This window comes from Apteryx mantelli, chromosome 18 (assembly GCF_036417845.1).
Source record: "Apteryx mantelli isolate bAptMan1 chromosome 18, bAptMan1.hap1, whole genome shotgun sequence".
NCBI classification, from domain to species: domain Eukaryota; kingdom Metazoa; phylum Chordata; class Aves; order Apterygiformes; family Apterygidae; genus Apteryx; species Apteryx mantelli.
The window spans coordinates 2,690,249-2,704,422 of NC_089995.1; the positions used below are offsets into that span (position 1 = coordinate 2,690,249).

A 14,174-nucleotide genomic window follows, 5' to 3' on the forward strand; every position below is an offset into this window, starting at 1 on the left:
AGAAGGGGTGTCTCCAGTCCTGTGCAAAGAAAATAAACCCCACAGAGGGAGGACTAAGCCCTTCTTGGTTTCTGTATTGGTCATTTCTAGGAGGTTTTGCAGTCACACCCTTAGCTGTTTTGAATCTCTTTTCCAAACTCTTAGTGAGCATTCCTCTTAATTTTTTCCCTCCAGGTGGATGAAGAAGCCTCGATGTGGAGTTCCAGATCATCCCCACTTAGGCCATAGCCGGAGGAATAAGCGATATGCACTAACTGGACAAAAATGGAGGCAGAAGCATATAACTTACAGGTATATTCCCCTCCCCATAGCCCCATTTTTATTTGGAAAAAGATATCTGGTATGTTTTTGATTTTTGTAATGAGTTGTAAAAAGTGAATTTTCTTTTGAACATTTTCAAGAACTGAAATGCAGTACATTGGGGAAGGTTTTCAGAGCACTGAAATATCTGAGAAGTATGTTCTCAATTAGAAAACAACAGATAGGCAAAGATATCTAAGTCCCAGCCATCAGATGTGTAACTTTGGTTGAAAAATCCCAGAAGAACCTTTCCATTCTCTTAGACATCTAAATTACAATATAATCTAATCTTTGGAACTGAAGCTACACTGACAGACAGCAGGACTCCAGCCTTTAAGTCATTTGTGTCCTCTTAGGAAGTATTACCTTTAAAGCAGAAGGAGCACCATTGTCTAAATGTTTGATGTTGTTCTGCCACTACCGTTTGTCCTACCAAGTAGCAACATTTTATTGAATATTTATTTTTGAAGAGTCTTTCCTTTTGCTCCTGTCATAGAGCTCTTGCTTTTAGTCCAGATGTAGCTTGCTGAGGCTATATGCTGAAGTGGCCTACTAATGTAAAATGAAAAGTGTTACCTAGTGGTCATTGTTTCCCAGATACGTATTTTGCTTGAGTCATTTAAACTCTTAGCTTTTGAAAGAGAATTGCTGAATGATGCAAATGAAATGACACTAAGAATATCACTGCAAAATAATATATATATATATATATATATATATAAAACCTCTAGCTGAAAGTACCTGAATAGTCTTTTAATGTTTTGGAGATGGAAGATGGGTTGCAGAGGAGTAAAACTTAGGTCTGTAGACATAGAGGAGGAGATAGAGGTCAGCAAAGCTTGGACAGAAGGAGGTAGTGAAGAGGTAGACATCTGAGTCACCAGCAAGGGGAAGATGACTGAATGTGTAGGAACAGATATGATGATATTAAAGAAAGAAAATCAGGGGGTACTTCTGCAGAGAGCTGTGAGAAGGGAGGAGGTGAATTCTTCAAAGGAACACTGAAGGAGTTCTGTGAATGGTAGGATAACCAAAGGAGAGCAGAGCTGAGGAAGCCAGAAGTACGTATGATTTCAAGAAGAGCAGGGTCTCTTATAGCAGACAAGGAGAATGCAAGCAAAGCGCTGCTTCTAAGCTCTGGCTAGAAGCGCAACTTTGGGACACTTAGGAAGATCAGTGTCAATGGACATGTTGGATCAGAAGCCAGAATAGAAGGCTAAGACAAGAAAAGAAGACTCTGAATGTCCTCTAAAACTCACAAAGGAATGGTCAGTGACTGTAAGGAAGAACATGAGTAAACAGCCATAGGTAGAGAGCTCAGAGGAGGGATTGTAAGTAGGAGAGACTAAAGGGGAGGATTTCATAAGCACGGACTGTAGCCTGAGAAGGCTCATTTCCCTTCACTGCTTCCATAGTCAAAACAGGGGCTTTTCCAGAGGAAAGGCATATATTCATCACTCTAAGCACCCTCTGCAAAGGCCTATTTTCAGGATCACGGTGAGAGTTTAGGGAGGTTGAGCTCACCTGAAAATATCTAATCTTTGTGAATATCTTCTTCTGTCTTCAAGCTACTTGTCGTTACGCGTCTTCTCTAATGTGGAGTGAGATATCTGAGAGGCAAGAGAGGGAGCAGAAAGGAAGGAGGTGACAGTGGGCACAACAGGAGACTGAAAGAGCTGGGATAGGGACATTTGTCCAAGCAAAGTGGTTTGTCATATCTCATCGTTCCCTTGGACTCTGTTGACCTCTGTTTATCCATGGTCTTCTAATACTGAGATTCAAAACTCCATAGGGCCCTGGCTGGTATCTGTTCTTTGTTAGGAACCAATTACATGGTGGAGTTTTGGTTGACATAGCTCTTGGGAACTACAGTTTCTACAATGACTTTATAATGTAACTGCCAAAACTCAGTATTTGGAGATTAGTTGGTGAAGTTCTTTGTCTTGTGATCTGTAAGAAGACAGATAATGAAATTATTGCTGGGGTTTTTTTGGTGTTAAAATGTGCAAATACACAGTAACCTGGAGATCTGGTTCACCATGGACTTGCCCAGTAACATTCCTCTGGACAGTCTTTCATGTCTTCCAGCTTTGGGGGAGAAGTGTTAGGAAGAAGACAGGAAGACAGACACATGATTTCTCTTTGTCAGAACTCTAGTGTTTAGGTGAGAATGCATTCAGTCAGGTTCCATGACAATAAACTGCAGTTCGGGTTCTACAATAAATACTAACGGGTGAACTTCAGAATTTGTGATGTGAGCAGAGGGTTTATACTCCCATCTTAGAAAAGGCTGTGAATACAAACTCTCTTTGTAGTACAGGTCTGGAAAACAAGTCACTGGGAATGTGGGTTGTATATCATTTAATCCCTTTCAGAAGTCAATCCAGATATTTTAATAACTGTTAGGTTTCTTTTTATCCAGATTCTGGTGTGATCTAGAATTTGCCTCTTCTAAGCCTACTCATTTGTAGCCTAGGATTCTTCTTGGCCACTTTATACCCTTTTATTCTTGTTTGTCCATAGCCAACAAGTTTAATCATTGTTTTTCCCCCTCTGGTGTTCACCCAGTGTTTCGAGATGCTAACCAGATTCCCTCTCAGCCTTCCCTTTTGCTAAGTGAAACAGGCCTGGCTCTTTCAGCTTCTTCTTGTCTAATGGGCTCTTGATTCTCCTGTTTATCTTAGTAGCACTTCTGTGCATCTGCTCCGGTATGAAGGAATCCTTGAACAGGATAACCAAAGTTATGCATGGCAATACAGATGAGGTCATCATGGCCTTTGAATACAGCTGTTAGTAATTCTCTGTCCCTGAAGGAAAAGACCTTTCCACATGCATCCTACAGGCATATTTCTCTTTTTTTATTATTGTTTATGGCTGCATCCCACTGCCAGCGCTATCAGCACCTGGTACTCCAGGCTTTTTTTCTCCACTCTTTTAAAACTGCAAATGTTGTTTTCTTTCAAGTGTTTTTCCATTTGTGTGTAGCACTGTAGATTTCTAGGAACTTCCAGCAGTCCTTACAGTATATGTCTGTCTGTGTCTTCCAGTTGCTAGACTGATAGCAACTGGACTTGATAAAGGCTTTGGACTGTATGACCCCCTTCACCTCCATGCTGTCACATACCAGGTTGTGCCTTATTTGCATGCAGACTTTGTTTTGATCTATTTATATTATGTCCTTGTAGGGAAATAATATTCACTTCACAGGGCTTCTCCCCTGTCTGGTGGGAGGACTCAGCTAATACCTGCAAAAGCAACCCATTCCTTTCCTCCAGACCATCTGTGACAATTCCCACAGGTGCCTCCTTTGCTAAGGTGGAAAATGCTTGGTAGCATTCTCTCAGAATAAGGCTGCTGACCTGCTGGGCAGGCAAAGTTCGCATATCAGTTCTGTGGAGCTTGAGATGCTCCTGTATCATATACAGGAGGGCACCTTCGACTTATGAGAAGCAGTTTCCAGTACAGCATTCTATATCTATGTCCTACCAGGACAGGCGAGATCTTTGCCCCCAAGCATGGAGTTAATCAGTCAGCTTTTGAAATGGGCATATCACCCCCAACTTACATGTGCTGGCAGTGCTCTTCAGATCCTGCAGAGTACCCAACTGAACAAGTCTTAGCAAGCATTTCTTCTAGAATCATACAGGGAAGATCAATCTCTTGTGCTCCATTTTCTTGTCCTGGGGCTATCTGGATATGTATCTCCATGCTTCATGTCTCAACAAGCAGTGTTTGCATGCATATTGCCTATATCAGCAGTTCTGGTTTCTGGACCCTTGCACTTAGTAATGAAGAGTAATAGGCCTCTGCTGATACTCCTGGATCTGTTTTGCCAGAAGTGGGGCACTGCACCGCCATCATCTTGGCAGTGTGGATGCAGGATGATCTGAGTGAACTGGCAGACCTCCAGCCAGAGAGACTGAGGAAAGTTGCTGCTACACAAGCCCATTTAGCTGAGGTGACTAGGTTTTCAGCTTGGCTTTATGGAAATCTTCCTGCCTTTGTGCCGAGTGTACCAGACTGTCTTTCCTAACTGAATTGCAGCTGTACCTCCTTAGCTGCTTTGCGAGTTCACCATCCACTACCAGGAAAGAAGGTTGACCTTGCTGACCTCATGTAATGGTCTGACAGCAGTTGTTTCTCCAGAGACAGGTCCGCTTACCCAGTGGAGCGTATACTTCAATATTGTCTCAATCAGCTATGTTACTCATCAGAGAACAGGTATTATGCTTACTTCTGGGGACTAATTCAAAGCTACCAATAATTACTGCTTTAACTCAAACTATAAAGGGCCACCTTATGTATGTGACAGGCTGGGAGTCAGACCTTACTTTTGACCTTTTCTAGATTTTAGGGAAAGCTAGTATATAATCAAATAATTAAAAAATAACTTATTGTGCATGCAGAACCACAGTAAGCTGGTGAGCAGATGGCTTCACTTTTGCCATTTCTAAACTAACAGTTGTTTAACTTTCCATTCTCAATATTTGTAGTGTGACATTCAAGTGGTGGTATCTCAGTTTACCACTAAATGTATTACAGGGTCTTTTATTTGTCAATCACTGAATTAAATTCAGGCAGTTTCTATAAAGACTGAAAGTTGTTTCCATGGCATAGATGTTTCATATCACCCAAGCCAAGTTTAGTAGGTTTTGAGCATATTACATGCACACAAAATTCTCATGAATGCCACTTTTTAAGCTCAAGTTTATGTGAGATTTCAGTTAAATTTCAGTTAAACTAATTTGTTAATTAGCTCTTTATCAACTGTCATGCAGTGGGTTGCACAAAACTGGCAGGTCCATCACTCATCATGAGCTCTTAGAATGGAACTGCTCACATAAGTAAGGTTATATAGTTTACTGATAGGTTTGTTTCTCAGAAAGAATTTTAGTAACCATCTTTTTTTCGTATTCTGGATTCCATTTTAGCACGATATTTTCAGACAAAATCTGAAGTAATTAGCATTTTCAAATTAAACTTTCAAATTACTTAGCGTTCTACACCATAATTTGGAAGGTAATCAGACTTTTGGGAAATGATGCAAGATCAACCGAAGTATTGGTAAGATTCTTGTTAGCATTAGTGGACTTCAGATCAGGGCTATTGTTTTGTTGGTAACTTAGTTTGCAAAACCAAAAATTTGCATGCCCAAAAGAATTTTTGCAAAAAATAAAGACCCTCTAGGAATGGAGACTCTGCAGAAATGACTAGGTATTGGAATTGTAATAAGAAGTCTTGAATGAAATCTTGTACCTTTAAACAACCCTTCTTTCTCATTTACGCAGTGTACACAACTATACCCCCAAGGTTGGAGAGATTGATACAAGGAGAGCTATTCGTCAGGCATTTGATGTTTGGCAGAGAGTGACACCACTTACCTTTGAAGAGGTCCCTTACCATGAAATTAAAAATGACAGGAAGGAGGCAGATATTATGATATTTTTTGCTTCTGGTTTCCATGGAGACAGTTCTCCGTTTGATGGAGAAGGTGGATTCCTAGCTCACGCTTACTTTCCTGGACCGGGAATAGGAGGAGATACTCACTTCGATTCAGATGAGCCATGGACCCTGGGAAATTCTAATCACGATGGTAAGAGTGCAGGTCATTTTTCAAAAGAAGAGTAAGTCGAATGTAGACACACTGATAGGCTTTTAAATGGGAAGTGTTTGGTTAGTGGAGTCCTCCCCTCCTATACAATGGTTCAAATGTTTTATGAAATATGTATTCTATCTTAAATGCACAAATCATTTTATTAGTAAGTTTGTGACCCTGCATGCCTGTGTAAACATGTGAATATTCAGGAGTGAACAGAAGTGTGTGTGTACTGGCTGTTTCACTCTTCAGAGATTTGGCCCACTGTTGCTGCAGAAAGCGTGGTTCCAGAGGGAAAAAGATGAACGAGAGAATGTTGAAATGTCATCTCAGTATCTCATGAAATACTTCAGGGCAGCTGGAGTTAGTTGTAGTTAGCAATAGAAAGTTGAGAAACTAAAGGTGTTTGAATAGCAGTTAGTAGTAGTTTCTCACTTGGTAGTAGAGTTTCCAGGTAGTTTTAATCCATATTTATTTTCCCAGAACCTAAGTGTGGTCATAATTTCTCACATCAAGGAGCGGGGGGGAGCTGGCTGATTTGTTAAGGAAGACTGTGGATTCAGAGAACTGTTTTTCTAATATTAAGCCTGAAACAATTAAGAGTTTTTGTGTCTTTGTGGCTTTATCTTGCTCTCTAGTGGCAATGAGAACTTCTTGTTTTATTTTCCAAACCTTTCCTTGAGGATACTGATGACTTGTAACGGATTGAAGTTGGTAAAAAGAGAATTTTTTAGTGGACTGATAAAATATCACTCCAGCTTTTGCTGGCAGAAGGGTATTGGGAAAAACATGGATTCAAAAGAATATTTTGAAACATTGTATATGAACTAGAAATTTACTTGGAATATAAATATGATTTGATTTTAAACATACTATGTTTTGATAAAAACATAGTAGCATTGGTGTGGCCATGATGTCTAAGGAGGTAGGATCTTTTATTAGACCAACTAGTGTGGTTTGAAAAAGAGAAGAGCTTTCAGGCACACAAAACACCTTCATGCCTGAAATAAAAGTGGCAGTTTCAAAGCAGAACACGAATTGAGAAGGTCCCTCAGACTTTTGAGTAGATATCTATCAGCTAGATCATCTTTGAAAAAATGCAGCTGGTAAGTGTGAAGTAGAAGTAGAGGGAATATTAATTTGGAGGAAAGCAGAAATAATAAGATACTTGTCATCTTGGAGAACAAGAAGGAACGTTTCCTGGCAGGTTTAAATTATTAGTTTAGATGTGGGCAGAGAAAGAGGTTACAGCCTGTGGGATGTGGACGGGGGGTAGTGTAGAAAGTGTGGGAGATTATACTGTGGCAAAAAAGCAGTTTCTTCATGTTGTCTGCTATCTTAAAAAGTTATGAATTTTCATTCCTAGGTGTGTGGGGAGAGGGTGTTTTATAGGTTTCCCTTGAGGATCAGGGTTGAGAACGAGAGACTGAGCGATTGCCTTGTGAGAAATGTTTTCCTGGAAGTTGGATGTTTTTGTGCTTTATCTGTGCAAGTTCATTCTGGTCTTAGTGGTTATTTGATTTCACCTACAGGATAAATGAGAGTGATTGGTATACTGGATACAACACCCCAGGAAAGCAGTGTGTGAGGAAAACGTGTGGGAGTGCTGATGGCTGGGATAGAAGGTCCTCACAGGAAGGAGGAAGGGAAGGTTTTGACAAGGTTTATATGATCTTTCTCTCAAAAAATTTACTTCTGATGATGAATTTAGCAAGGTTGGGAGGTGGTTTGAAAACTGGGAGGGATGGCTCTGGGAATTTTTTTTTTCCCCCAAGTAGGGCATTCTAGTATAGGGTGTAAATTGTTTGAGGATTTTTTTGTATAGATTTTAGGTTAGGATAGTGTTTGACAGAAATGTATATGATGAGTAGAGGGACTTTTTTGTATGAAAGCCATTCCTTACACAGTGTCCATGTGGCTCTTTCAAAAGTGTGATCTGTTTCTCTGACGGGCTGGGTGAAGATCATGAGTAGTGTCCTCAGAGCACAAATAATTGATATTTGAGGGGCCGGTGTGCATTAGCATTCTGTTGAGCATTTCAGATGACTTCTGGTTTTATGGAGGCAAAATATCTTCATCTGTGGCATTTTCTACATATTGTAATTTGTAGGTTACTTTTCTGATGTTGCTTGTAATAACGAGGAAGCTTGTCTTGTTGGAGGAGTACTTCAGAGACAATAGAGGATTGTAGTTTTTTTAGTTTATTGTGAAAATTGATAAGAGAGGTGAGATTTTCCATTCTAGAGAATAAATGTCATCTAGGTATTTTGGGTGCAGTGTAGACTCAGTGGCACAGTTATTTAAAAACTCTTTTTAAAGTGACCTGTGAAGGGATGGAGTGTGATGGGGCCATCTTTGTCCCCCTCACCTGGGGAAGGGCTGATGGTGGAAAGGGAAGTTCCTGAGTTAAGGATGCCAGGGGTGAGCCTGGCAACCTCTCTGAGTCAGTAGTCAGAGCATTAAAGATGTGAGTATTAAACACTAGAAATTTGGTTCTGCCTATGTTCTTAGCCCTGGTATCCAAATGTTCACGTGAAAATGTTCTGTCTCCTCACTAGACAATCTGGGCCTTTTTAGGAGGTTTTCTTTTTCTGTTTCACTGTTTATGGTCATTGGAACGCTCACTACCTGCAGGTTCTCACCTCTGGTGTGTTTTACTTGAAATGCTGTTAGCAGATCTTAAAAAATTTCTCCTTGGTTGGAGGTTTCTCCCGCTGGGATCAATTCACTGCCTTTTTCAGTGGAAATGAGGTGTTAGTGAGGACAGTATTGCCTTTTCAATAGGAAATATTTCTTCAAATATGGTCTCACTTGTTCTTGTCATATGTATGCTGGGGGAAAAGTGGCTCTTCAGCTGGAACTGGAAAAGTCTCTCAGCAAAAAAATAAAAATACCCTACGAGTAGATCAGTAGGAGAGCTTGCTCTCATTTATTTATCCATATACAAACAAGAACTGTTTTGGTTATTCAGCATCCATTCAATAATTATAGAAATCTTAAAATAGCCATAAAGTAACAACAGTATCTTTACATCAACCCACAAAATATCAGCATGTAAAGCGTTCTGTTCCTGACTAGAATGTGTATTAATTGCACAGAAAACTTGAACAAACTGCCTCAAAGCTCATTTAGCCTTGCCGCAAGGCAATTGCAAAGGTAATCTCTGGTCAACAGAGCAGGGTGCTGACACTCACACTGTAGGTTCTCAGAATATTTGGCTGATGAATGCAGAGATCTGTTTAGTCCATGTAGTTTTGTTACAAACCAGTATGATTTTAAGCTTTGCTTTTGTTAGTCTATGGTTGTTTTACTGTGTTGTGGCACCTGAAGAGTTTCAGCAAATCCATGTTTGGATGCAACTGTTGCCCCACAGAAGAAATATTTTGGACTCTTCAGTAGTGGTGCAAATTATGTTTTAATCAAATAAAAGTGAACCATTTCTGACTGGATTAGACTCCATGTGAAAAAATGAAGAATGAATTGAACAGATCTTTCTGTGAAAACACCTGTCTCTGAATTGTACATGGAGAATTTGATATACCCTGTTCATGAAAGCTTCCATCTGAGAAAAGCACCTTGTGGTAATCCGCTGAGGTTAATTAGCAGTTTTTAACACCAACTAGTGAAATAGTTCACTGGCATTTGTATACTCATTAGCATTTTGTGTATACTCATTAGCATTCTGTATGATCATGATTATACTGATTTTGCCAGTTTTTGACGGCTAGACCAAATGTGCATGACCATTACCGTGTCCCTTAAAATTAGCAGTAAATAGTCATGGATATGATGCTGTTCTTGTCTATCCAAGACCATGGTGACAGGGACACATGCACCAATATATCTGTTATCTTCTGCTGCAAGAATGATCCTGCATAGGCTTTCAAAGTGACCATGAATTTTCTTCATACTGGATATTATTGCCTGTTCCCCTCATGCACACAGTTCCATTAGCCATCTATCATCTTAATTCTGTCAGAGCTTTAATACTGCCTTCCCTGACATTCCCATAAGCAAGCCAGGGAAGATTATTTTTGGATGTGCAAAACTAGCTAGGAAATTGGACTCATGGAACAACCCATAGTTCATAATTAAACTGGCAGGCTCTATGATGCAGAGTTTTTAGGGATCTGTTCTGGATCCAGTACTGTTCAGTGTTTTCTTTATTAACTGGGATCATGAAATACAGAATTCATTTATTAAGTTTTTAGATAAGAATGTCAATGGGCAAGCTACAACATGGAGAATATTGGAATTCAGAAAGATCCAAGCAAATGAAAGAAATGATGTGGCAAACAGGATGCAACTCAAAAAGAGCAGGAGTATGGTTTTACATTTAGGCATAAATCAGCTACCCAAGCACACAATGAGGAACAACTGGCTAGATCACAGTTAGGGGGACTTATCTCATATTTTTCATAGAAAGTGCTGATCAATAAAAGTGAAAGCAGCTCTCGGCCCTTAGCTTATCCCAGACTTGTTGCAACAAAGATTCACATCTTTTAGGCTTTGATGTATGGGCCCTTGGAGGGAATTGAAGTCATAGTCTCTTAGCAGTACAGCGTGAGTGGCTCCTCTCAGGCCAAGTGGCCTGCCTTGGCTGCTTAGACGCAGGGTTTGGTCACCTGAGTTGAGTGTCAGTGCAGGCAGCCTCAGTATTCAAATTATTTGCATAGCAGAAGGAACAGCAAAGGTGACTTTTCTATACTTTAATTCTCCCAGTCCTGGACTTTTTTTTAACTTCAAATGTACTGTAGGAACATCCAAGCAGACTTTAAACTGACCATCTCCAGACTCATAGTGACAGCCATACATTGCTCACAGTAGGCAGCAAAGCCTGTCCCTGAAACAAGGTGAATGGATTTGGCTGTGCTATGATCTCTTGCTAGGCTGCTTCAGTATCTTATCTAGTTTGGCTCAAGCATAGATGTGCTGCATAAAATCTAGTTTTAGGTGGATAAAACAGAGTATTTTCTAATACTCTATTCTCCTTGCCCAAAGTTCTGTCAGTTTAAATATTCACATTGCCTTCTCTGTTTTGACACCTCTGACAACTGAAACATTTGTTTAATCCAAGTTAATTACATGAATTCAATTTTAATCTCCAGTTTAACATTGCAAGTAATATCAATAATAATCCCAGGCAAATCTTCTTTGTGATCTTTTAAAAGTAAAAGAGCTTAAATACTACACATATACATGCAAAGTACATAAAAGTAACAGCCCTGAGAAAAATAGTAAAAGAACCACTGTGATCTTCAATTAATGGGTTATATTACCTCTGAAAGCCTGGTATTTTCTGCTCTCCACTCCCACAGGACCACCTTCAACTCCAGGCACGTAAGAGTCCTGCAGTCACAGTCTTGCAGTCTCACATGACAGCTGTTTCAAAGGTCTGGCACAGAGACTGTTTGAATGTCTTCCCCATGAGCTCCCTAGGCTCCCTTAGTTTGTCTCATCATTCAGACACGGTGAGTTCCCGCTCCCCCATGAATTACTGTTGGCCAGGGTGTGCTTGCCTCTTTATTCCGTGTGAGCCTGAAAGCTTTTCATAACATTGGATCATCTCTAGATTAGCTTGTTTGGTCTGCTCTGCATTGGAGTCACATGCTTTCTTTCCAGTCCTATTTCATTTCTTTCTGTAAGGGACCTTTTTAGTTGCTCTGGGAAGGTGCAGCACAGACAGCTTTTTCACTTTATGCTCATGCATATTTTGTAATTTCCATGATGCAGCTCTCTTTCCAGATCAGTAACACTGCCATTACCTGCAGAGTCGTCTACACAGGGTCCCATGGCTTTCTTGGAATACAAATGAGAGCTTTCTAAAGAGGTGTTTGAACCACTGTGTGTCCTAGCCTCTGAACTGAGCTCTCCCAGAATGTGCTATGAAACTGCTGTTGGTACACAAGTCGTGTCAAAGGGAATTTGAAACCTCACAAGGATCTGCGAGCTGCCACTACTGATGATGGAAACAGCTGCTCATATGATAGTCCTAAGTGTCATCTCTGCTGCCGGGACTGGCACCTGCCCCTGCTGCCAGCAGCAGTTATATCTCAGCACCTCTGTTTGTGCATGTCACCATCAACACCACTGCTAAATGCAGAGTGTCTGCCAACCCATCACAGCTATCAGCAGGAACTTCCTCTGTTGCAGTGATGGTACTTGCTCTTGTCACCATCACTGCAGACAGTGGTGCCTATATCTTGCAGTGCTGGTGCCAGTGGCACCCACCTCTACCATCACTACCTATGGCAGTAGCAAGCACCTCTGCTGCTGCTGTGTTGATAACCAGGAGTGCCCCTGCTGGGGCTATCCCATCTACAGTAATGATACCTACTGTCATTTTTTATCTGCAATCCAGATTTTGTTCCAAAGTCAATCCCTACCAAGCACCATCCTGGTCAGAAAATGCTCTGAAATAGTGGTAGAAGGCTTGAAGTGGAGCAGGATTGATTTAAGGGAGACATTTAGAGAGCCTTTTTAATGGTAAAGCTAGATAAGTACTGAGGTATACATGCTTTGCCAGGATCACTAGAAATGTTTCCTTTCAGCATGCCTAGTGTTGTGCTCTGGCCCCTCCCCTTCACCTGCTTGGTGTGTGGCATGTAACTGTGAGTGTGCCTGCAAGGCAGCTACTTGGGCTTCATCTGGATACAACTCCACTTGTCAACATGGCAAGTTATTCCTGTAGCTACCACGCTGTAACTGAGCTTCACAGCAACTGTGCAGTACATAGGATGCATCCTTCAGTAATCTGTCTTCCAGGTACTCTCCCACCCTGTACAGCTTCACACCTGTAGCAACATGTCTTTGTAACTGTATGGTTGCCGGTGTTCCAGGTTCAGCAATACTGGATGTGACCACTTTTTAAATATTGTCAGGAAATGCTGTGTTTTGGTAACAGCGAACAAAGAAATCTTGTAGTCATTACAACAAGCCTGTCCCTGTAGATCCCTGTGCGTTCCTCCAGAGGCTTCTTTGGAAAGCTTCCTGTTCAGGCCTTCTGAAGTAGAGCCAGCCAAGAAGAACGCCAGTACTTACAAGACATTGCCAGAGCTGATACAGGAGATGAGACCTCCTGGGTCACTTTCAGTGTCAAATCAACCCAGGAGCTTCTGCAGAAATTCTGGAGTAGAAGGGCCTGAAACAATGTCCAGGAATGCTTCTGTTAGCCACACAGGAGAGGAACTGGACAGATTTTTTCCTATGATTACACCACTAGGCCTAACACTGTTTCAATGGACAGCTATCTAGACAGCAGAGCTGTGGCAAAGCGCGAGCAGGCACTCCTGAAGCTACCATCTGGACATTTCATATGTTCAGCAATCTGTTGAGGATGAGGTTTTACAGGACAGCCAAAAACTGTCTGAGCTGACGAATATGAACATTCAGCATGCACCTCAAGGAGAAAATTTTGATTAGAGTAGTTAATTTTGGAGGAACATCTTACTGATAGCCAGTGAGTATTATGAGTTATGAAAAATTGTACCTGGTTTGGGAGGCGTAGCTTTGATCTGGCTTTTGGTCTGCTAGCCAGCATGTTCCAATTTGTGTCTGCACTGGGGATGTAAGGAATTACAGTTTTCAGTGCTCGCAATATTAATATTGCAAACCTCCCTGATTCTTGTGGAATTTTATCCCCTTTCCTAAAGATGGGATCCTCTCTCCCATCTCCACTTTCACCATGGAGTTCAGTTGCATAAACATAGGCATTTAGTGCGCTTTTAGAGACCCAGTTTACTCAGGGCAGGCACCCCTCCCGGTATATTGTCATAGGGCTGGCAGGTAGGACACAGGACCTAAAAGAGACCAAGAAACTTGTGTCCTTCTGGAGTGGCAGCTAAAGGCCAGGCATTAGATGCCATTACAGTGTCACTCACTACATGCCCTTTTTTTCTCAAGTTCTCAGATATTTGTGTACTGGGAACAGAAACTGAAAATCAGAGGTATCACGAAGCAGGCATATGAATTGTAGTGTTAAAACAATCAGGAAGCCTAGCATGCTTGTCTTTTGTTAAAGACTAATTTTCACAAGAAAAAATGCTCAAATCAGTTCATGGACACACTGAAAAATAGCAGATTTAAGGTTTTGTTTCGCTAAGCCTCTAACTGTGTGTTTGTGAGGCCCTGGGTTGAATCTTCAGCATCTCTTTGTCTTTTTGCCCTTAAGTTCTGCTTGTTGTGGTGGGTGTAGGTCAGTCAGACTTCTGCAGTAGTCAGATTTCTGTTCTCCTGTCTGATGGCTCTGCTCTTGATACAGCCACTCTCCCGTCACTGG

The 14,174-nt window shown here is 41.1% G+C and overlaps 1 protein-coding gene across 2 annotated transcripts in view; it reads left to right on the forward strand.

Moving 5' to 3' along the window:
- The window catches only part of MMP24 (matrix metallopeptidase 24), a 66,404-nt gene that overhangs the window by 9,108 nt on the left and 43,122 nt on the right, over positions 1 to 14,174 (forward strand). The window contains exons 3-5 of one of the 2 annotated variants that reach the window (XM_067307929.1): positions 175 to 291; positions 4,447 to 4,521; positions 5,589 to 5,893. In XM_067307929.1, the coding sequence (XP_067164030.1) occupies positions 175 to 291; positions 4,447 to 4,521; positions 5,589 to 5,893 (497 nt within the window). The remainder of the gene's footprint in view (positions 1 to 174; positions 292 to 4,446; positions 4,522 to 5,588; positions 5,894 to 14,174) is intronic. The other variant, XM_067307930.1, reaches the window with a different exon arrangement.